Here is a 25138-nt window from a genome sequence, read left to right on the forward strand (position 1 = left end):
TTTTTTAATTAATTAAATGTATTTTTTTTCCTTTTGAGTATCTTCCAAATAATAGCAGCTAAAATAAATCTTTGCGCACATTTTTGAGTGCATTTTATAGCTCCACAATGACTTATGCAAAAATCTAATTCTGCAATATGTATAATACAGACTTGTAATTAAAATAAATAAAGCTGACAGAATTAAAATATACTATCCTAATTAGGCATAAAATGTTAGTTAATTTGAATAATCATCTCAAAACACTTATGTAGAAGATAAAATAAAAACTAAGAATGGTATGTGTATAAATTCTCAAGTTAGTCTAATAAAGAAAAAAAAAATAGTTTCAATATTGAAAAAAAATTTACGATTTGTAATTTCAAGTATATTTTTTTCCAAGTATGAAAGCTTAACATTTAAGAAATCTGTTTTAAGTGTTTTGTGTATTTTAAATAAAAATTTTATCAATTTAAAAAAAAAATCTATGCTTTTAAAAAGTTTAATTAAACTTATCAATTCATAGTGATAAATTTTCACAAGTCGTAATGAATGTATAATACTCAAGCTTCTTCACAACTTGACCCAGCTTTGCCATGATAAATTAACTCCTAAACAAGATTTAAATAAAACTAAAACAATACACACAAGTTCAAGTACACTAAAAACAACTTGATTATGACATTTTGTCTCGATATAAATAGCATCTTTACCACAAACATGTCTGTAAATAATAGATCCAATTATTTAATACATTTTAAATGACATAGACAAATTATTTTTTAAAATAAAATTACCTTCCATTACAAAGCTGTGTTAAAAACAAAGCAAAAGAAAAAAAAAATTAATTAAATAAACAATGTAGAAATAATATTTTTTTTTCTTGCATTATTACCATTTTAAAAGTAACAGGCGTTATCAGTTATTAAATATATATACTTCTAAATAATTAATTTCTCATACTCCTCACAAATGTTTTGTGTAAAGGATAAAGAAACTATTTGTTTAGTTTTTTTTAAAAAAAAAGAAGAAAAAAGGCTCATCTTCCAAACATAAGGCTGGTAGTGTATTAGTAATCAATCATATTTTGGAAACAAAATTAATTGATTCTTTGAAATAACTGAAATTTCATTTTAAAGTGATTTTTTAAAGAAATACAATTACTTTCAAAGTCGCAATTACATCATAAATTCTCTGCAGTGTTATATGTCATAGTTTTAGATCAATAGACTAAGATTTTAGTTTCAATCTGGATAAATAGGTAGAACTAATTGATTGTAGATAAACCAAAATATAACTTTTTTAGAAAGAGTTTATTAATGATTATTTACACACATTTGTTACACCTTAAGTAAATAAAGTTCTAAGCTACATTGCCACTTGATAGTAAATCATACATTTTACAGTCACAAACAAAAGAAAAAAATGCTACTGTAAGAACAGTCTGATACAAAAAATACAATACAATAAATAGCATAAATGTAATGGAAATATAAAATTTTTCTTTTGTTGATTTATTTTTGAATGGATGATACAAATGCACACTATATATGAATATAAAATCTCCATTTAATACTCAATATTGTTAAAGCAATGTGTTTATTCCACAAGTACATTTGATAAAAAACAAAAATTACAGTTGCAATCATATAATAAAAATTTATTTATAATGAATTTGAATATAAGAAAGGAATGATTCTACAAATTAAAGTTTAGCAATAATCAATGAGTATTTAAAGAAACACACTTCATAAAGTGCACACTGGAGCTATTCAAACTTGAGTAAAATCTGACTTTTGTAACAAGTTAAACTTTCTATGAACAACAGTTTTTTTGGAGTGCAAATATGGTAATTAAGATTTTAAAACACCTGATTTATATTTTCTTTTATTTTGAAAATAACTGTCATTTTTTTCTTTAAACAAAGTACTACTAACATTATATGTGAACTAGATATTTTTATTTGGATATTTATGAGTTTTTAGACAAATACAAAAATTTTTGTACATAGGTACATGTAAAAAATTCTTACAATTAAGTAAAATGTAAGAAATGAATGATAAATTTAATTAAAAAACATAAACTGAAATTAAAACTAAAGCCAAAGATAGTAAACAATATTTTATCCCCATAAATCTTCAGTTCGTCCAAATTTGAACACAAGAGCCCTGAAATTAAAAGAAAAAAATTTTTTTTCTCAAAAAATGTATAACAAAATAGAATTTTTATTAAACCTATAAGTATCATACAAGACATGGATAATAAATTACTATCTATCTGAAGTATTACAATAGTATAAAGCTAGTTGTAGTAATAAATTTAGGCAGTATTTCCCCTGATTAAAATATAATCCAACTGTCTGTTACTATTAATTTTCAACTATTTCAATTAACTGCTTAATTTAATCATGTAATAATAATGATTTATTTAAAGTAAGTTTTTTTAAAAAATTTAACTTTCAATAGATTAAAGTACCACAAATTGCATTTATAAATTTAAATATTTTTTTTAATATATTCATATATTTCAGAGGGTCAGTTATTTCAAATTATCATCTAGTTTAATTATTTCATTTAACCAATTGTAGCAGTTATGATTTATCTAATTTAAGTTTTTCAATTAAACTTTTCACAAATTAAAATTCTGTGAATTGATTTATATAAGAATTAAAAACAACATATACAATTACAAACCACCACATATTCCACTTACCACATGGTGTCTGAGTAAAAATCGATTCTGACAGTCAGATCGATTTTGGCAATTCTCCAGACATGTGATTCTTTTGCCTATGCTGGCAGTTATGTATAAACTATGATAATTAATGCTGTTGATTTTTACATGATTTTTTAAATTATTCACAATTTTACTTGATAATTCCATCATTTTTTTTCCAATCAATTATTCGGCATTTATCACTACTTATTTTTACATATTTTTTTAAAATCTTCATATTTTTAAAACAATATTCTTTATTATAAAGCATGAATCTCAAAGAAACATTTAATTGACTCCTTTTTAACACATCCGATTTGTGCAATTTCATTGGAAATACACTTGATTTAATCATTAATTTTTTTCAGTTAATGAGACAAATTTAATTTTTTAATTTTTTTTTGTTTTTGCGATGACGACTTGCTAATTGAAAAAAGGAGGAATATGCAATTCTTTCAATAACTTTTTAAAACTTTAACTAGCATTGGTGGTCAAACTTATTTGTTAGCTATACCTGAATACCATATTGTTTATTAAGAATCTGAATAAATCCAGCAGATTTCTAATCTGTTAAGGAAACTAAATAATGCTTAAAATGATTGGAAAATAATCACTCAATATAAATCACCTTTAGAAAAGAGAAAATTTTTGCAATAAATATTTAATTTTGGAAATTAAATATATTTATTTAATCTTTTAGTCATGCACATAACAATTTACTAAATAGGAGTTTATGCGGACAAGTATTCTCAAACCTTACAGCATCTTGTAATGCTGCATAACACAATGAAAAGTATTTGAAGAAAGCACTTAGTGCAAAATTCAGTGGTGCAGACATTATTAAAGTAAACTTAAATTGTTTAGAGTTAAAAAGGGGAGAAATTAAACATTACTATCTAGACTAGTGAGATGTCTTCTATACATTTTTTTAACGCTGAAAGGGATGAGTTCAAAACAAAATTGAAAGGACTAATACCTATCTACATATCAGATATTACGATATTGGTAAAAAAAAAGTATTGGGCCCTAAAATTTAAGTATGCTGAATATTCTGATGTATATATAAATGCTGAATAAAACGGAACCAAAACAAAATTGCTCAGACTGTTTTTAAGCATTGAAATTTTAATTTTTCACAAATATTTTTATGCATAAAACACTTATAAACTAAAAACTATTAATTCTATCAATTTAAATTTGATTTTATTGAATTTGGCATAAAAAATTAATAGAAAACAATGTCTGAAAGTATACACGGTGTCAGATGTGTAAGAGAACAAAAATTATAAAGTGTTACATTAAAACTAAAAAAATTATATTTGTTATACTAAAAGTATACTAACTATGATTCCTATTAACTATTATAATAAAAATTAATTTTAACAGTAATTTGTGTACATACTTATATTTTTGTATATAATAAAAACAAAATATATTATATTGATTTAATTTTTATAATAATGAAAACCTTAATCTTTAACTTAAAAATCACATTCAAATCATTGTACATAGCTATTTTAAACAACAGTATGATAAGGAAAAATATAATAATTTTAAATACCAGCATGGTTATGTATTTTCAACCTGATCTGTAAAGCACTATTCAATCAAGATTTGCACAATGCATTAAGCCTGAAATTTGTGTCCCAATATAGTTAAGCAAATTAATGACTCTTAGATGATGTTATTCAGATTTTTGACAGTATAGGATGAACCAAAGTATGGTAATAAGAGAAAAAAATTTTTTTTTTAGGTGATACAAGTAACTAATAGGGTATAAGTTTAAAACATAAATCTTGAATTATATCTTAGAGACTCCAACTGGTAAATGCTGAATTGATGACAAGTATATAATTGAAGATAATGAATTAGAATGATATAAATGAACAATTTATCTACAAAATTAAAAGAACATCCTTAAGTAACAAACATCATTACATTTAAAAAAATGAAAAGATTTATATTAATTAATCAAAGATCTCTAAAGAGAATAAAAGATATATTTGTCTTACCCGAGAAAAATGAATATATTTTGTAAAAACACTGCAACACCAGGTCCTTGAGGATCTTTCACTAAAAGAGAATTGTCTATTAACAAGGGAAATAATAATTAATATATGATGCTTCAGAAAAAATAATTAATATATGATGCTTCAAATTATTTGAAAAATAAAATTTAATTTAACAAATTAAAAATTTATAAATTTTATAACTAAATAATATGGCATATAAAATGATGTAAACGAAAAAAAAAAGTGTAAGCAGCAGATATGACTACAAAGTAGAAACTAAACCTTTTAAACAGCTATTTTTTATTAGAAAATATTTTTTATAATTACATTGAAAGAAATAAAGAAAAAACATTATCTATTTATAATCATATATTATAAATGTTACTCATTGTTAGGAGTTTAAGACAGAAAACAAATATTTAAAAAAAAGTTTCCACTATCGAGATTGATAATGAGTTCGAAATGGTTTACTGTTATAAGTTATAAACAAATAGAAATTTTTATTTACAGAAAGTAAAAACTAATTTGGGAAAAAAATCACTATATATGGTCTCTTATTATACTATGTTTCAACTTGTTCATGGTTGTAAGACAAAATATTAAATGATATTGTAGCAAATTTTTGTTATAAAACTTTGAGATTGCACTTTTTATAAAAAGAATTAAAGGGTGAGTATCAACAAGACTATAAACTTATACAAAACTTTTTAATACTAAAATGAAAAATTAAATTGAGACAGAATTTGAAGTTTAAAGCACAATACACAGAACTTATATATTCCATTAGTACGCTATGTTATTTGCTTTATAAGGAAAAAAAAAAAGCAAATTTTGTGTAACAAGCATAACTTAAAAAAATTAAAACAGTAAAAACATAATTTTTTAATTTAAATCTCATGTTTCAGATATCTTTAAATACAACAAATAAAAGGCAGAAGAATATAAGACATATTATTTATATATGTTTACTTGGAATAACATATAAGCCAAATAATATCCAGCAAGATCCAATGAGGGAACCAAAACCAAGAACAAATCCCAGGAAAAGCCACACCCTCGCTCCTGGAAAAAACAAAGCATTTTATCTTCAGAAAATAACATACAAACAAAAAGAAAAAATTGCTTTGAACTAACAAATAAAATTACAATACATTGTCTAAGTTTATATAAAAAATACACATTTAGTCTATTTAAATCTGTATTAGATTCAACAAAAATTGTATTCATTTAAATAAGTTTCATTAAAACATTCATATTTTACCTCTTTGACCCATACAACCTGTTGTATATGCATCACCCCTAACTTGACCATTGGAGACAGCATTTATCCTGCAAGATAAATATGCAAATAGAATATCCATTATGAATTATAATATTGATAACTTTTTATAGTAAAAAGAAAATGACAATAAAAAAAAATTAGAATAGAATAAAACCAATTTTATTTATTAACCAACTTACTGAACTACAATAAACTTTGCTATCGCTTTTTTTCTTTTCTTTTTTCGTTATTCACATTAACTATATCCATGTGATTTTGATGTGATGGAATTTCTTACTAGATCATAAACTAACATTTTCTTTAAAAAAAATCAACCTCATATATGAAAAGTTTTTTAATAATAATTTTATTTATTATTATTTCTTTAGTAATAGAGAACATGAGTTTTATAGAATGACTAACCCAGGGATATGGCAAATTTAAATTTTTAAGAAGGGGCTGAAATTCTCAATTTATAAAATATGAGACTAACTTTTAACTAACAAACAAACAAAAACACACACAGGCACATATATATATATACGCATAGACTTAGATTAAATGTAATTTCTGGGAAAACAAAAAATATCAATTAAGAAACTTTCTTCACACATTGATTAACTCTTGTAACTAGGTTCAATCCTTTTGTCATCACCTCATTTACGTGCAATTTGTTAGAAAATTACGAATTTCCTTGAAAATGTTTAATTTTTTTTAGAACTTTATATTGATTCATACCACAAAGATCATTGAACAAAGCAAAGACATCGTCAAACATGAGGCATCAATGGTGAAAGAAAGTTTTATAAGAAGACATATAAATAACTAAGCAAGATAAGAAAACTTCAATAAACTTATATTACTAATCTAAATTTGTGAATGGCCTTTAATAAATTTTTATTAAAACCTGTGACTTAGTTCAGTATTTTTTGTGGAAGAATGAATTGTGAAAATGTTGAATAGAACAATGTGAAAAACCACGCTTTTGCATAATATGCAGAGAAGGTTAACATGTAACAAAATGTTCAATATTTTTGTGGAAAATATTGATGTTTAAGTCGATGAAACTTTGACATTTTAGATGATAAATGAGAAGAAATTACTTGGGTTGGTGAGCAAAGTGAGCAGGGGGCAGAGCCTCCTAGTAGCATAAAAATGATTTTCACTTACATAAAAAGAGCAACAGTGCCAATAACACCACAGACATGATAGGCATGATAAAAATCTTTTGTATCAGGGTATCTTGCAGCAACATAGATAATAATCCACCATCCTGTAAAAAACTATAAAAAAAAAATACTATTTTATTTAAAGATGATAAAAATAAAATAAATATAATTTAAAGTAAGTGAGAGATTAACAAAATATAAGGATAAAAATTTTAGTCAAGTGAATTTCATTTTGAGTGATTTCTTTTTGAGTACTTAACAAGGCTCAAAAATTATATTGTTAATGTGCCAGGATGATAATAGAATTCTAAAGGGGCATACATTTTTACAATTATATACCTAGTCAGGAAGTCAGGCACATAATAAGATAATCAGAAATATTGTAAAATAACCAAACCCTTCAAATTTTGAAGAAAAATGCCAACTTGTCAGTTGGAATGGATGAAACAAATAAAAAAAAAAAACACAAGTCTTGGCAACTTCCAGGTAGTGCCCCAAAAAAATAAATAAATAATAAAAAAAAAAAAATANAAAAAAAAAAAAAAAAAAAAAAAAAAAAAAAAAAAAAAAAAAAAAAAAAAAAAAACAGAAGGGTTCCAACTAGAGAGGTATAATTGGTGGCTACATGTCTACAAACATCTATATGTCTTTTTTTTAAAAAAAAATTGCAAGTTTAAAATCTATATGGCACTGTCATTGTAGATGGCGAGACAGATCACGTTAAGGAAATATCTCTGAAAAATGATTCTAATATTTTACTTAATCTTAGTAAGATTTCTTTAAAAAACTAATTACTAACGAAAGCAGTTTTTAAAAGTTTAAAAAGTTTACAGGCATGTAAACGACTTGAATGTTTATATGTGTAAATTTTTTTCAATACATTAAAGTAAGTTACTTAAAACAAAAACAAATTGATTACAACACTTTTTAAAACACCATTATTATTTAATAATGTCCAATTTCTTTTGTTGTGAGGATGTTTTACAATTAAAAACATTACTCACCAAACAGCCAGCAACTATAGAAGCAACTGAATTTCTTTTTTCACCAAGATCCATCCATTCTGGTCTATTGAAATGAATATTATCTAGACAGCCGGACATTTCTAATTATTTTTCACCTCAAAACTTAAGTTATGGAGCAATTTACATTCACAATTAATCGAATTTGTCAAATACCAAAACTACAAAACCTTATTTCAGACTGGCATTTGAGGTAGCAGTGCGACAAGTTACGAAGGGACCAAACAATCATAAGAATTTAAGAAATATATTTACCTGTTTTCATTGCATTGCGATGCATATTTCAATAAATAATTAACAAAAAATACATAAGAAGCTTATACTAATTTCTATTTGACCAGAAATGCTTACAATTTTTTCATTTTCTTAATTTTATTTTTAACTGGCAAGCTAAAGTTACAAAAGTATGGCATCACAACAAAGAGTTGCATGTTTTTACAAAAATCTTAAGAAAATCGAACGATGGCAGGTGTTCTGTTTGAAGATATATTTGATGTTAAAGATATTGATCCTGAAGGGAAAAAATTTGATCGAGGTACATATGAAACAGAATTTATTTAAATTGATTTTGTTAAAATTGAAGCGTTTTTCTGTGCTTATTTACAGTTTTATGCATTGACACGAACTTGTGTTTACTGCCGGTCATCGAATGTTATATTTGAAATAATGAGTTATTATTTGTTTTACTTCGTATGATTTCACATATTTAATATATTAAGTACGATTTCCGATAGAATTACACTTATGTAATCGTAGATAATCCAGCAAAGAACTTAATTGGTTAAAAACAAACAAACGAACTTAGAGGTGCAAATTATGTCCTTTATCTTTTAAAAACAGCTGCAATTCGGACTAATTTTGAATACTATAAGAATACTGGACTATGTAATTCAAACATATTTTATACATTAAGAAATTAATTATTAGTACTTAAAGTTAAATATTCATTATCCATTATATGCACAACTTTTTTTGGTGGGGCTTCACTGAAATAAGTAATTTAGTGTCAAAGGGCTGCAGTAAATTTCGTTTTTGTGTCTTCAAACAATTCTGTGTTCCTTAGTTTAGTTTAAGCAGTATATGTTGTTTAAAAAAAATCTAAAAACAAATACACAAAATTCTTTACTTTTTCAACATATAAACAACACGTAGTTTTACCAACCTCGCCACGTCATTATTAATCAAATTATTTTTACTTTCATAAATTAATTACATCTATATTTTTTTTTTAAAATCTAATCTTTTAATCACATATGTTTGAGTTGTTTTCAAGGAAAAAATAATAACAAAGCAAATAATTTTAATCTGTGCCAATGAAATCGCTACCTCTGCATTTTGACTGCATTTTTTAATAAAATATAACTTTTTACATTAGGAGTGGCATTGATCATTAGTCCACATTGATCATCAAATTGCAGCAGATTATGTGTACCTACGAAAAAATTCGATTTGGAAATTAATGAAAAAAGATATAATTCTTTAACTATTTGATCATAAAGCTTTGAACAAGTTCTTGTAAAATTCTCTCCCTGAATACTTTTTTTTTCATTGGAAGATAGTGTTGACAGGTTGTTTAACTCCTACCCCATTAGGGAAAATATGGACATTCATTGAACATAATTTAATCATAATGCTTTTAAAAAATTTTTTATAAGATTTTTCTTTGACAAAGCTAATTGTTTTACCTATAAAATTTTATTATTATTTAGGCATGTTACGACTTGTTAATCAATTCTAGAGTATTCCTGATGCCATCAGTGCTTTTTTAAAATAATGCTTTTAAATGTTTGTAAGATCAAATACAAAATCATAAAGAAAATTCAATAGTCACTAGATTATTTTTGTTTAATTCTTTATTCAGCATAAATTATTAAAAAAATTGAAAGGAATATTTTTTTCCTCACCATGTAATGCAGCATTTAACAAAATTCCTATTTGTTTTGTTCTCTATTAGTATTTAGATATTGATTAAACAATATATAGTAGAACCTTGATTTAACTACATTCATGGTACTGGTCAGAAATGTCATAAAATACAATTATTACATTTATACATATATCACATATTTATACATATATTACATATGTACAATATCAGGGTTATAAAAATCCATCTTAAGTAGCAAAATAAGCTTGCTTAGCTTATTGTAAAAAAATTAAAATGAGTATAAATGTACTAAAACTTTGATATAATTTTTTCTTTTTAATAAAGAAGCTATAACTTCATACTTACATTATTTTGACTTAAAAAATTCAGAAATTTTAACTTGCTGACAGTTTTTTAATTTTAAAGATGGCAATGAGTTTTCTAACCTTTTAATAGCATCTATTTCTTTCTCTTAATTTTCTTGTGATCGGAAGAAAACCTTAAATCTCTAATATTATGCCAAAATATTATATCAGCTATTAAAACTTTTCTGGGATTCACTGATTAAAATATTATTATCACATTGCTAGTACTCATTGAAGTCATCATCGGGCTCTTCACCATAATTTTTCTAAAATGTTTGTGCTGCTAAGTGGTGTTTCAAAGGATATTAGACTCAATACATTTAGATAACTACCTTTTTTGAAAATATGAACTATACAGTCTTGATTAATTTTTTTCCAAACAGATAATACCAAATTTAGAGCTTTAAGATATTTATTTTCTATGTCAGTTAAACATTTATCTCACACAAAAATTTAAATCAGCTAATGCTATTTTTAGAAGTTGTCGGTAAACAACAAAACAACCTTAAAAAAATTAATGATGATAAATCACATGGCTGTAATTTATTCTTGCAGTTAGTAGGAAAAAATTCAATCTAAAAAATTTTTAGATCTAATGTTTTCCTATATTCTATTCTGGTTAGTAAACAAGATAATTTTTCGTTTTTGTAAACATATTTTTTGTCAAGATCGCATAAGTACTTGGTGAAGATAAACTACGTCATCTACGCTTTTTTATTCGCTTTATAGATGGTAGGATATCATCAATGAGAAGATTGAAACATGAGCCAATTTCATCTGTGTTCATCAAAAAAAGCTTTTTACAGAATAAATTTGCCAAAGATGGCAGAGTTTTATTTTCCCTCTCCTCAACAGTGGTTTTATTGACACTTGCAGATTCACCACATGTAACGCGGTATGCCAAATTATTCTGATTATTATATCTGCCAAGCCAACCATTTGATCTAGTGGATTTAGCAAAAATTCAGATGGGATCCTATTTCACAAGCTTTCTCTTTAAATATTGTTTCATCCTTTCCTTTTAAAGGAATATGGAAGAATCCTTTTAAAGGAATATGATGCATGTCCTAAAGATTTTGCTTGATCATTTTTAGTGCCAGCGAATTGTTTAGAATTTTTAATAATGCTTGCTTTTTCAACCTTGGGACACCTGCTTTTGTTTCATCCCCATTATATATATGTGTGTGTGTGTATATATATATGTGTTTGTGTGTGTGTATATATATATATATATATATATATATATGTGTGTGTATAATTTTTAATGAATTTTTTTTTTAATAAATCCCAAAAATAAAAATTCGCAAAATATTGTAGCTTAGAGTTTATATTCAGCTATTCATTGCTACTTCAATTATTATACTTAGAAACTTTTTCGTAAAATAAGATTTTCAGTTGATATTAATTAATAACATACCAAAACTTGGAAAAGTAACATATTTTTGGGGGGAAGAAACTTAAAATTCAAAGAGCTATATCACAATAAGTATAGCTCTAGTTGCAAGCTTCATATTGGTTTCAAATTGTTGATAGTTTTGTTTAGTAAAATAGTGCAATTTACATATTGTATGTAGTACCAATACTTTGGGAGATATTTGGGGGGGAAAAAATTGAAATATTTAGTGTTTTTTTTCTGAATTTTTCTCTAAACAGCTTTTTTTTTTTTTTNTTTTTTTTTTTTTTTTTTTTGTGCCTCATTAGGATAATTTCCTTTCATTGTATAGGTATGTTTTAAGATACAGAATTATGTTTACAATATTGAAATAAAATATGTTTTTGAAAATAGTGTTTTAAAATCGTGAATTAATAAGCTTTAATTGTCATAAATATTCTTTGCAGGTAAAAAAAATGCTCAATAACTGCACTAAAAGATATCTGTGTATAAAGAAAAGAATCCATTGAAAGATTTTAAAAATGTCCTCTCAAAAGTTCTGTAATTTAATGGGTACCAAAGATAATATAATTTTTGATACACCTCTAAGATTATGTAATGATGTTAATTGACATTTATTAACACAGCAATATATTTGCAATACATGTTAAAACTTTAAAAAATAATGAAAAACGTAAGCCTTCTCACATTAAAATGCTTCAAAAAATTTTAAATCAATGTTTTCTGTTCTTTTAAAAAAATAACTTGATTTAAAATATTTAAACGATGAAACCTGTTTTTAATTAGGGATCTTAACTAACTTTCTAATGCATGTATTTAATAAAAAGGTATATATAAAAGGAAAGAAATAGCTTGTTTTATTTTTTTACTCTCTCAAAATTATTATGAATTTCAGATATAAAGTCTTATAGATATTATTTGAGTTTAATATGTAGTATTAATTATAGTTTTTTATTTTCAGTTATGTATTATCTTTAAAATACATTGAATATTTATATTATACTTTCAATTTTATGCTGAGAAAAAACTTACTTCGTTTTTTTTTTTTTTTTAAATTAAATATGTGTTAGTAAAAATTTAGTTAGATTTTTTTTTGTTAATAATATCTTTATATATTAAGTGCAAAATAATTACATTCAGAGTTATTTAAGTTTTAACTATTATAATTTTTTGACTGATTCATTTTTGGATGGTGTAAAACAGTAAATTTCATGTTTCTTGTCCAATTCTGAGTGAAACCAAGGCATAGGTTTTTAAAGTTCTTAATGTAAAGTTTGTGAGTTGTGTCAATTTTTTAATTGGAAGCCGTTTAAAAACTTAACCCTCAGACACGCATAAAAAATTCCATGTAAACCTGTAGTCTTTTCTTCATTGCAAAACTAATTTTATCTTGCTATTTGTTAAGGAAGCGCTATATATGCTTCTTCTTCCCCAAATTGATTATTTGCTTAAAATAACATTAATGTGCATCAATTAGTAAATTCAAAATTTATGTTAAGTCTGCAAATTTGTAAGTTGATTTGAAAAGTCAATTTACTTCCAACAATTGGGCGATGCGTCAAATTATTATTTAGATTTTCATCATATTTGTGTTTGAGGCATAAAGAATTTTAGCCCACACTGACATGACTAATTTTACTTTATTTGTTTATTTATTTTACATTAAGGATCTATTTCTTAGATTTTAGCGAACATTTTTCTCCCGTTGTTTAGAATTTTATGAATCAAATGTCTTAACCACTTAATTTTAATTCTATTACATTTTGAAATTAAATTTTATTTTCGTCAGCCATTAAGGCAGAGCGGGTGTGATTGCTCTTGTTTTCCAGTGGCGCCATCTTTGGTCAAGAATTTGACTTCTGCCGCACTCATACGTCACACCCGTTTATAGGGCGGACCCATTCATACATCCATTCACTCGTCCACAGATCGTAAATTTGACCTGAACCAGACAACGATCAATCTCCAATTCAGTATCCCCAGAGGTATTGATTTGTTAAGGGAACGTGGCGGACCTTGTGACCCGAAAGATTTAACGTGCACCAGTAATCTTTTACTACAAGGGGAGTCTTTAGCCGGCTGGATTCGAACTCCCCTTAATCACAAACGTGAATCCAGCGCCCTGCCAACCAGGCTATCCTGGCCAAAAATTTTGTTTTAAAATGTCGTTATCCGATTTTCTTCCTGATTGCTTAAAATTTAAAAAAAAGTTCCCTATCTTTTTTCATATTTTTTATTTAAGTTTAATTGCTCATGATGTCGATTTAAATGTCAGAAGAACATGCAACTTCTTTTTAATGTATTTAATTGTTATCTTATTGTCTCACTCTCTTGCGTGTAGTTAATTTTCTGTGTAATGAAAGGAAAATATAATATATCATACTAACAGATATAAAGAAAAAGGATTATTATTATTTTTTTGAACGCTGTTTTTAAAGTTGTAACCGAAATCTCTCTTCACCGAAAAACTGAAATAACTCCATCCCTCCACCGCCCCACTCTCGTAACGCAAGAATTATGAAATAAAAATATTTGAAATTTTGCACTATTTTAGAAATATGTTTATTGAACATTTTGATATAAAAATGTTTTTGGTTTAATAACACGGTCATTAGTTTTTATGTGTGGTTATTTTATGTGAAATTTGAGGACTTCATTATTCTTTAGTGAGCCACGTAATTCAGATAAGCGAAAACTATTTCAAAAATAATTATGACTTTTTGCAGCCACGGACTTTTATTCATGAAGATGAGTTACATAAAATTTTTTTCCGATCCTAAAAATCGTTCAAAAATGTCAATCAAATATCGTTCAAGAGAGATTTATGAAAAAATAGAATTTGCACTTTGGTTTAGAACTAGTCCTTGTTTTGAATTAAAATTTATGGGTGCACAACCTGCGAACCGAGTGCGCTTTTGAACACAAAGAATATTTATTTTGAGGAGAATTAAAAAAATGTCAAAATATTTGAACCGCACATTTCAGTCCTCACTGATTAACGCTCTCAATTTGCACAAATTGCATTGTAAATTTATTTTGTTTCTCGATAGTTTTTCCCACGGTAATTACTTTGGAATTCTACATGATTTTTGATAAATTGCAATATTTTTAAGATTACATTACGATATGCAAATTTTGAATTTTAGTAATCACTTTTTGACTCGCTTTTTTTTTTGTTGCCGATTTTATCATTTCATCATAAATTCAATCATTTTTTAATCGTTTTTTTTTCTTCTCTCCTTTCCAGTTATAAATACTAATTTCCATGTTTTTAAAACACCGACACATTTAATACGATATTACGAATCGTGAGTATAAATCGCATTTAATTTATCACTTTTGACGTGCTTTATTTGTACCGATTTCATCGTAAATCTAAACAATATTGTTTTTTTTTCCTTCTTTTTTCTAAAGGTAGTTATTGCTACGCTTCTCCATGTGGCTTTAAAAATCCAATCCCGTTACATTACGTTTCAAATCACATTTAAATTATCACATTTTGACTCGCTTTGTTAGTGCAGTTTTCATCGTAAATCATCCAAGGTATTTTTCAACCATTTTTTAGGCAGTTATTGCACTGCACTCCTACGTGGATTTAAAAATTATTACAATATACGAATTTCAAATAACTTATTTAAATAATAACTTATAGAGGCGTTTTATTCGTGTTGATTGATTCGTGTTTGTTTGCTTAGGCTTTACTGAATTCTCTAATATCTTGAAGCAATAAATATATTGATTTTTTTAAGAAATTCAATTTAAATTTTTTGAGTGATAACTCACGTTTTTGACAAGTCATTTATTTGCTAATGACTTAATATTAATGCAACGATTTCGAGGCAAAAAAAAAAATTCTTTATTAGATGCGTCCAGGAAAGACATTTAAGTTACTTTGAAATACTCCTCTCACTTGTCTTTGTGAGTGATAGAAAAACCTTTTAAGTGTCAGAAAAGTTTCACATGTTTACCGGGTGGAATTTTATTTTTTTCCTCAAAGCCCACCACTGTAGCGAAGAATGAAAAAGTTGAAAATTAGATACGTTTTTTTTTTCTTCCTTAAAGAGCAAGGAAGATTTTTTACATTTTTGCTGTGAGTATAGTGATAAGGCGGGTCCTTCTAAAATATTCATCTTTTTTTCTTCTTTTACTGGATCTAGAAACATCTCATGATGATACACGCCCATCTTGATTTTGTCCTTCCTTATGTTTCATGAAAATCTGAGTTCCATCCGTCCCCACAAATTACGTTTCCATCTGTAACCGAATAAACATTTTGGTAATTCCGCTGAACTCCACTTGGACGTCCCGAGTTTTCACTTTCGTGTGTTATTTTTTCCCTCTCCTGGTTATTCTCCCACTTCATCTCTTGATTTCAAAAGAAATTAAAAATTTCTACCTGATATAATGCTTTACCCTAAACTTACAATTTTTGTTGTTTCTTTAAATATATTTCTTTGATGATTTATTGTTTTCCATTTTCTTTCATTAGGGAAAAAAAAAATAGTTATCTCGATTTAAGTTATTCAGGGTTGTTAGGGGTCTGCCCAAACCTTTGTGAGAGGTCTTGTTTGTGTGAAAAATCGACTTATTTTGTGAATCTAGGTAGGTTAGTACTTTATTTACGTCCCACCAGAGCTGTACAATGGGCTATTGGCGACGGTTACATCCCTGAGGATGATCCGAAGACATGCCATCGCAATTTTGATCCTCTGCCGAGGGGATGGCTCTCCTATCCCCTGCTTTTGTGAATCTAAAGTTAGCGTTAAATCTCTTTCAGCCAGTGCCCTGTTTTTGTGACTGTGAGAAAATGGGATTTTGTTTTTGTAAATTTGAAAAAGAAAAAAGTAATGAGTAAAGCTTTTTTCTTTAAATAAGTTATAAGTTTATATAACGTTTACAAATAATATACTTTCACGAAGTGAATGAAAGTATATTATTAAAATGAAAAATATTGTGATAGATTCGCTTTCAGATAAAATATTTCGTAAAAGGTCAATTTTTACGATTAAAAAATTTTTTTTTTTTAAACTGTCCTTTAATGAACCTTCATATTATACTTTAATGATAATGAATCTTCATATTATACTTTATCATGATTTTTCTAGCATATTTTTTGTTACATTCCCTCCATCTAAAACGTAATTTCATTTCTTGTTGTCTGAATATTTTAAATTGTTTTTATATCCTTTTCTTTATTTTATTAATAAGAAATTAATTTTTGAATGATGTGATTAGTGTGATCGACCGCATACGTTTCTGCCTTGGATTTCTCTTTTAATAAACACCATTAGTTTCCAACGCGTGAAGCAGACCAGCTAACTACCCTTATGTTTTTCTCAACCTTGTTGTGAATCCATAGAAACCTCGCTCGGGTTAAAGACAGAAAATAATAATAAAAAATTTATAAATGTACTACCAGGTTTTTATTTTACAATCTTGTTTCCAACCATTAGGTGGTCAAAATAACGGATTCTCAGGACAAGATAAGGGAATCAAACCGAAGTAGAGAATAATATAGTGGGAAAAAGGAGGGCTTGACCGGCTATTTAAGGCATGTGGCCTGTTTGCGCGGCAGGATATTCGCAAATAGAAGGGGGTCGGTCGCGGCGGAAGTGGCATATCGTCCGGCGTCGCGTGGCGGCGATGGTGGAGGTGCCTCCCACCACTTCGCCCGCCGCCGCACCGCACTGCAGCCTCTCTTCTCTTCTACTGCGTCAGTTCTGACCTTTATCCGGCAACTCCTTACTCTCTCCCGTCCGGCCCCCTGCTTCCGTGTGCCATGTGCTTCTCCTCCGGTCGCCCGCTTCTTCAAGTCCGGACGACAGTAAGGCAACACTTTTTCAATATGTCCTTTCGCTAATGTTTGTGTAGACTTATTGATGATATTTTATAGTGTGTGTGGGAAGATAGGATGGATTGGAAAGTATTTCGCTGGTGACAGGTAAATATACCGGAGAAGTTGAGTTGCATCTGTTTTTCTCTCTGTGTAATTTTGTTTTGATGAATAGTTTAACAATGTTTTGAATGGCAATAACTTTATGGCTTATCTTTTTGTGTAGTTAAAACTCTTATTTCATATTTGCTTAGGCAAGTTGCACATTTTAAATTATTATTCCTAGCATTATAATCTTTATAAAAACAACCTTAAAGTATGTCCTTGGCTACTTTTTTTGTGAAGCTTTAAGCTTTTTTTTGGTTTTTTGCGATTTTTTTCTTTTGAGAATATATTGTACTTTGAATTTATATTCCAGACTTTTTAATAAGTTTTACTAGAAGTTTTTTTCCCTTTTAATATTTGCTTTAAATTGTATTTTTTTACAAATATTTTTTTCTCTTTTACTTGCTGTTATTAAATAATTCCTGTAATAAATGTACATCGTTGTTATAATTTAATATCTTAACAGATTAGCGAGATTTATGATATTACGTTTTTATTTCTATGGGGATTGCGTTTTGCGCTCTTTTGTAGCCCATGGAATTGTTAGATTCTGTCTAAAAAATGTCGGCATTTTTTGAAATGTCATGATTAAAGCATTTAGCGAAGGTAATATTTGCTACTACATGCCATAATGTGTAAGAAAAAGTTTACCTTTTTCGTTTTTGAATATTAATAGAAAAACTTTGTACAAGTCGTTTGTACAATTTTTGCACGCTCAGTGCGGATGGGTACGTTGAATGCATGAATAGAAACTGTGTGACACCATCTTAAAATTTCTGATCATGACCTTTTGAAATTTCTTGGCACATAACTTGGAAGAGAGGGTCCCTCCCAAAATCTGGTTCCCGAACATTTAATTAGATACTCTAAATTCTTAATATCGTCCTATGAAGATCTTGGGGCAGTATAGTGATAAGCCACACTTTTTCTAAGGTGACATGTTTAAATAAACAGTTGCTTAGTTTAGCTTTTAGATCGGTATATAATAAGTTCTTCGAATTTTCCCTAGATAACAGCGAAATACTTAAATCAGGGGTCTGTCTAGGTTTTTTTGAGAGGTACCTATTTTGTGAAATTTAAAAATTATAATAAAAAATCAACACAAAAATATGGCAAAATAAGAAAATATTTTCCAAAATATTTAAATATTTTTCGAAAATATGTTAAAAGTATTTTGTGAAACTACCGTTTTTCCTAAAATTGAATTTGTGAAAGTACAGCTAAACGGCAGTGAATTTGTCCTGGGCAGACCTCTGTAAATTCACCCTACTGCTTCTTGGAAAATGCAGCATGAAAAACGCGGTCATGAGCAATTTTAAATTGTTGCTTATCAGTATATTGTCTCAATAGATTTCATCCATATGAAAAACTCCTTAAAGTGTTGCTTTATTTTTCAAAATTATTTATTCCATCTTTATTGTTTCCTTTCAACTAAAACATGCTTGTTAAATGTTATTTAATATCAAAAGTTCTCGAAAACATATATATATATTCTCCCTCCACCCTTATATATTTAAAATCGGAAATTTGAAAAATATGAGTGATGTTTAAAAATGTTGTTTGTTGAATTCGATTAAAGTTAGTTGAATGTTTAGGCATGCTTGTTTTATTATTTTCGGCATCAACCTACAAGATCTCTTAAGATATCTTTGAACTTACTTAACGATGCTGGCTGTTACGCTTATCCTCTGGCCTAGGAGTGTTAAATTTTTTTTATTTATTTTTTTAAAATTTTTATATAAGGCCTGCTACTAAGTTCTAAAAGCAGATTTAGGGTTAAGCACGTTCTTCGATTAGAATCAACAGATTATTACACATTAATAATATGTATTATTTTTTAAAAAAATGTTTTCATGTATAATAAAACTTGTATAGGAGAATGATAGTAGAAATTGTTACACATCTCTGTTTTGAAATTATCACGAACAAATGAACAAATCTATGATACGTAAGGGGAATCAGATCTTCAAAGACGTCAATCAATTCAACAGAAAGGTGAAAATAAACAGTGTAACGGACGCAAGACTAATCTTGGTGAGTTAAATAATTAAACGGATTAAAAAAAAAATTATTTTACACCTTTAAATATATGTAATTTACTAATCTATACATATATTTCTCTTATGTGGCACCATAACTCTGGTATTTCTCTATCTATTGGCAAATATGTAGTTATTAGATTGTTTTAATTAATAATTTAAAAAGTGAAAATTATGCGTTACGAATCTATTTAGATTCTTTTTTTTTTTTTTTAAGTTGCTTTAAGTAATGATTTAAGAAGTGTTAAAAAGTTAGTTGCACGTTAAATATTTATTTAGAAAATTTTGTATTTTTATAGAAATAAAAACTTAATTACAAAGTAATTATTTTTATATCCTTTCTAAGATCGTTGTAGAAATTTTTCGGGTATCTTGTTGAACAGTTGAAATTGAAATCAAAGTACTTCAGCTAGACAGTGAAAAAATTAAGTTAATAAATTGTTTAAAACTAATTAAAGTGTTAGGATTTGTATGTTATACCATTATACGTTCAGATTTTTTTATTTTAAAGTACATCTTTAGGGTTAATGTTAAGGGTATTTTTTTTAAAGTTTGACTTTGCATGATTATTTTAGGCAATGTAGGTCTGTTATTTATCCCGAAAAGATTTTTTTAAAAAAAATCTATGTTAAAAACATTTCATTTCTACTTTGTGTTCAGGGAAAGTAAAATATTCATGACTACTATTATTTTTAAACAGTCAGAAATCTTTCGCAAAGAAAACTAAAAATTATATAAAAAAAAAAAATCTGGTTTTAATGGTTTAAAATTAAAAAAAAAAAAAAAAGCTGTAATTTTAAACTTTATATGCTATCTTGCTACAAAGTATAATCGTAGCCTTAAAAATGACAAATCGATAAAAATATAAAAAAAAAAATTGAAAAATTCGCTGATTTGATGAATTTTTTTCTTCGGGATGTAAATTATTGATATCACTGAATAATCCTTAATTTTTACAACTTTTTGAGCGCCAGACATGAACGCATCAAAATTAGTGCAAGAACGCCTTTAATTTTTACGAAATTGTGTTTTTTTTTTTCTTTTCTTTTTCCTATTGACATTTTGCGTCTTTTTCATTAATCACATGAAATGTGTCTGTAAAAGACGGGCCAATTTTAACACATAAATACCTGTTACGTGTCACAAACTCACAAATAAAAATTAAAAAATGCTCTAAAAAGCTTTATTTAATTTGACGGCGCGCAGTGGTTAGAGCTCTAGAAAATCAGTTCAAAACCCCAAAAAGTTAAGTCGCTCGTAAGTGCTTACAATTGTTGCCTAAATTTTATTAACTAAAAAACAACCATTGCTGTTTTTCAGTTAATAAAATTATGAGAATTATTTTTTTAACGGTATTTTAATTATTATTAATTGATTTATCCATACTAAGTGGTAAGAAATTTCCGCAAGCATCCTCCTAGAAAAGGATCATTCTAGGAAGTGTTGACGCATCCCGCATTCAGTTTTTGATATAAATTTTTTAGGCTTAATATTAATTCAATATTGTTCGTGTTTTTAGAAGCTTAAAAATCATTTTGCTGCATTGATTCTATGAGTAATTAGTATACTACATTAGCTTAAAGCCTGAACCGCGATGGCTCAGGGGATAGAGCGTTCGCCTTCCAATGCGGCGAACCGGGTTCGAATCTTAGTCGATACAAATTCCACATCCGACTTGCACCGACCACAGTGTTGACGTGAAATATCCTCAGTGGTAGACGGATCGTGGGTTAGATTCCCCTTGCCGTCGGGCTAACCGTGGGAGGTTCTCGCGGTCTTCCTCTACGTGTAACGCAAATGCGGGTTAGCTCCATCAAAAAGTCCTCCACGAAGGCAAATTTCTCCCAGTACTCGATCCAGGAGCTCCCTTGTCTTCTGGTTTGGGTTCAAAATTACAAGGCTACGGAGTTGAACATTAGTAGTCGTAAACCCATAAAATTGGATCGGCTGTTCAACGACGATTTTAAAATAAAATAAAATATCTTAAAGCCAATATGTAAGATTACTCATACTAATTATATTCATATAAATTTACACATATTTCGTATAAATTTATATCTGAAACATTTCATATCAATTTACAACTATATTGTGGTTTATGAAAATGAATTTTCCTTGGCTCCCCTCGTTTATTGTGATTAAACTAAAAAATAATCTACGTAGAACCAAGAAAAAGGAGGAAAAAATTGCTGCCCAAGTTTAGCCCCTTATTGATTTTATTGATGAAAATGTAAAAAAGTGTGTTCAGATATTTTTTATTTTTTAATGTAATAAATATTAAAAAATACAAATATGAATTTTTTTATTATTTTCATTGAAAATAAAAAGATATAAAGTAACTATAATCAATATTTACTTTTTCTTAGAATTTCTGTATTTTAATAACTCATAAAAACAATGTTTCCAAAAATAATAGCGCTTTGGCAATATCTGTTGATTGGCGATCATTGGTGAAAATCAATTGCAGGTGTAACGTCGGTCGTTTTATTCAATTATAAGTAAAATATATTTAGTTAATACTTCTGTAATGTTCGAAATGAAAGTTTATGAACAAGTTTGAAATGTAATGTAACCTTGTCGCTAAATTGTATGTGGTTAAATGTAAATTGTAAACTATATACATGGTATTATATGCCTCCTAGTCGCAATCGTTAATTCATCGATCTCATGTGATCAAAAACTTAGTAATTCTGATTGGTGAGCAATCTAAAGATTTTGAAACACGTACGTCACATCAACCTAAGACATTATCGAGAAAATCGCTCTAGGAAAGGTTCTAAAATACACAATATTTAAGATTTATTCAATCGATTATTATTCAGTAGTGATCTGCTTATTTCTCACCAGGGTAATACTTATAAAAATTTTAAAAGAACTCGATTCCATGATAAGTAAAACCTTACTCATAGAAAATAATTAAAATCATTGGAATATATGATTTTTTTTTTTTGTGGATACATTTTGTATAAAAGAATATAATCAAATAAAATTTAGGATTACCTTGAATTATTTTTGATCGAATGTTCTAGTACTCAATCTTAATCCCTTGAGGGGGTGCCCTCAAATATGCTAGATAATAAGTGCAGACGATATTTCAAGTAACGAAATCAGACTCGAAAATGTACTTTTTTTGAATAAACATTCCTTTATTTCGACGAATTTGGATTTCTGAACCCCAAAATATATGAAATATTGCCAATAGTTTTGTCAGGAGAGCTGTCCAAAGTTTGAAATCCTTAATAATAATTTTCTATGACAAAATACAAAATGTGTATGTAATCAGTCGAATGGCGCCTGAGAAATAGAATTCTAAATATCAATAGAATATTTTGAATATTTAGCACAGTTATTAGAATAAATTTCTTAATGCATGTTAATTTCATTTGTTATAATGGTTTGAATTTAGTTATGTAAGGCAATTAATATCTATAATAGGTTATGATTTTTTTCACCAAAAAGTTTTTATTTTTAAAATTAATTTCCCCTCAAAAAAGGCCCCCCCCCAAAGAAAAAGAGATTTGATGTCAAAATGATTGAAGAACAAATTGTAAATGTTATATTTCCTTTTATTTCTAATTACTTCATATTTCTAATTGCCAATAATTATTTTCTACACCAAAATTTGAGGTTTCCGACAATTGTAAAAGACTATGTTAGGAGGTTTTTGATATGACGGATAAAACTGTCAATTGTCAAAAACCTATCATTCCCGATGAACTGACTAGTATTTGATCTTAATTACTTTTATTTTCTCTTATTAGTTACTAATTTTCTCATTAAACAGGAATATGGTTGGAATTTTTTCCTTTATATTATAACCTTGTGTTTTTATTAGTTTTGCTAGCCACTGATCTGAGTTCGCCATTATTTTTAATTAAAAATTTGTCAAACAGTGCCGCCACTGGAACTCTCTCTCCACGGTAGTTCAAAAACCGGAAACGGAATGTGGTCCACCATCTCGGCTTGGATCTCCAAGGAAAGCATAAAAAGACTATCCTGCAAAAATTTATTACAAAAAAAAAGCTTAAAATTAGATTTTTCTTTATTTAAATTGGATTTTATTAAAGATACTTTAAAAACTTCATTTTATAAATAGAATTATCTATGAAATATTATTAAAAATAAATAATAACATTACATTTCAAACTATATAAAACTGCATGACTTCATGGATCTTTATTTTTTTCACTTAAAAATTCGGTATTCAATATTTTCAAATTTCCATTTTCTTCTTGGTATGCAATTTAAAAAGTCCAAAATTATTGTTATATTTTTAAAATTACATTTCAAAAAGGCTGTAATTCATAACGCTTTGTAAATTTTTAGATAAAAGCTTTTTTTCTTTCAAAAAAATAAATAAATCAGTTTATTTAAATCAACGCACCCAGTTACGGATATATCAGTTCGCTGTGCAGCAGCCGTTTTTTATTATCAATTTTAATTTTTTTATAAAAAAGTCATAAGTTTGTGACAGTTTCGACGCCTAAGCTCTGGAAATGATATTTTTAATAAACCAAACGTTAAGACGTAAGTATATCGTCTTATTATTAACAAATAAATGTGATTTAGTGGTCATTTTTATGAAATAAAGCTAGTTATTATGTAACTGAAGTTCATTGAAATTTATTATTTTTTTTTTTTACAGCAGATTCATAAATTTTAAATTAATTATGTTCACAATTTTAGTTTATCACTAATAATTATTCAGCTATAAAATAGAACAAGTCATTTTCCGATTCTAACAAACTGAATTAAAGTTTATTTCCAATAACTGAGTAAAATTACTCTCTTCCATCTTTAGCATTGAAAATGAACCCAGACGTTTATCAAAAAAGGAAAATGTCTTTGTAAGGATTCTTCTGTGATCCAATTAGAACGTTATAGTCACTTTTGTGCTCGAAAGAACCCAATTTTAACGAGTGATCAATTGAAGTATGGTCGTAGTTTCCAATTTGATATTTGTGTAATTCATACAATAACAATAAGAACTATTGCAATTTCTAACTTTCTAAAACGTCCTGTTTAAAATAAATATCTTCATGAATTGCGTTTTAGTAAATATATGGTCTCTCTATCTCTCTTTTACGTTTTAAAATTTTACCACAAATAATTCGAAATTTTGGTTTATTTTAGCTACTGATGATTTTCCTAAAAAATTGCGTTGATCACAGTAATAAAATTTCATTGATATTGCTGCCAAAAGAGATCAAGTTAAATTTGCAATATATTGGCTAGAGGTGGCCAACTGACCAACCTCTTGGGATGAGTGTCATTATTTGAAACAAAAAATAATAATTTTGCGTGCAACTTCCAAATTACTTAAAGATATTAAAAAGGTATATATATATATATATATATATACATGTGTGTGTGTGTGT

General features: G+C 27.2%; 2 protein-coding genes across 2 annotated transcripts in view; one reads left to right on the forward strand and one right to left on the reverse strand.

The window, feature by feature from the left end:
• Nucleotides 1-1273: 1273 nt before the first annotated feature.
• On the reverse strand, nucleotides 1274-8374 carry LOC107447027 (transmembrane protein 50A). Its single transcript, XM_016061843.4, has 6 exons — nucleotides 8141-8374; nucleotides 7138-7250; nucleotides 5968-6035; nucleotides 5676-5768; nucleotides 4707-4767; nucleotides 1274-2147 (listed from the first exon to the last, which is right to left on the reverse strand). Exons 1-6 carry the CDS (start codon nucleotides 8237-8239, stop codon nucleotides 2102-2104), a joined length of 480 nt encoding a protein of 159 aa, XP_015917329.1. The 5' UTR covers nucleotides 8240-8374; the 3' UTR covers nucleotides 1274-2101.
• A 172-nt stretch (nucleotides 8375-8546) lies between these two features.
• Nucleotides 8547-25138, forward strand: part of LOC107447028 (DNA-directed RNA polymerases I, II, and III subunit Rpb8) — a 49653-nt gene continuing 33061 nt past the window's right edge. The window contains exon 1 of the mRNA XM_016061844.3: nucleotides 8547-8693. Within this exon, the coding sequence (XP_015917330.1) occupies nucleotides 8621-8693 (73 nt within the window). The 5' untranslated portion in view covers nucleotides 8547-8620. The remainder of the gene's footprint in view (nucleotides 8694-25138) is intronic.

This window comes from Parasteatoda tepidariorum, chromosome 1 (assembly GCF_043381705.1).
Source record: "Parasteatoda tepidariorum isolate YZ-2023 chromosome 1, CAS_Ptep_4.0, whole genome shotgun sequence".
NCBI classification, from domain to species: domain Eukaryota; kingdom Metazoa; phylum Arthropoda; class Arachnida; order Araneae; family Theridiidae; genus Parasteatoda; species Parasteatoda tepidariorum.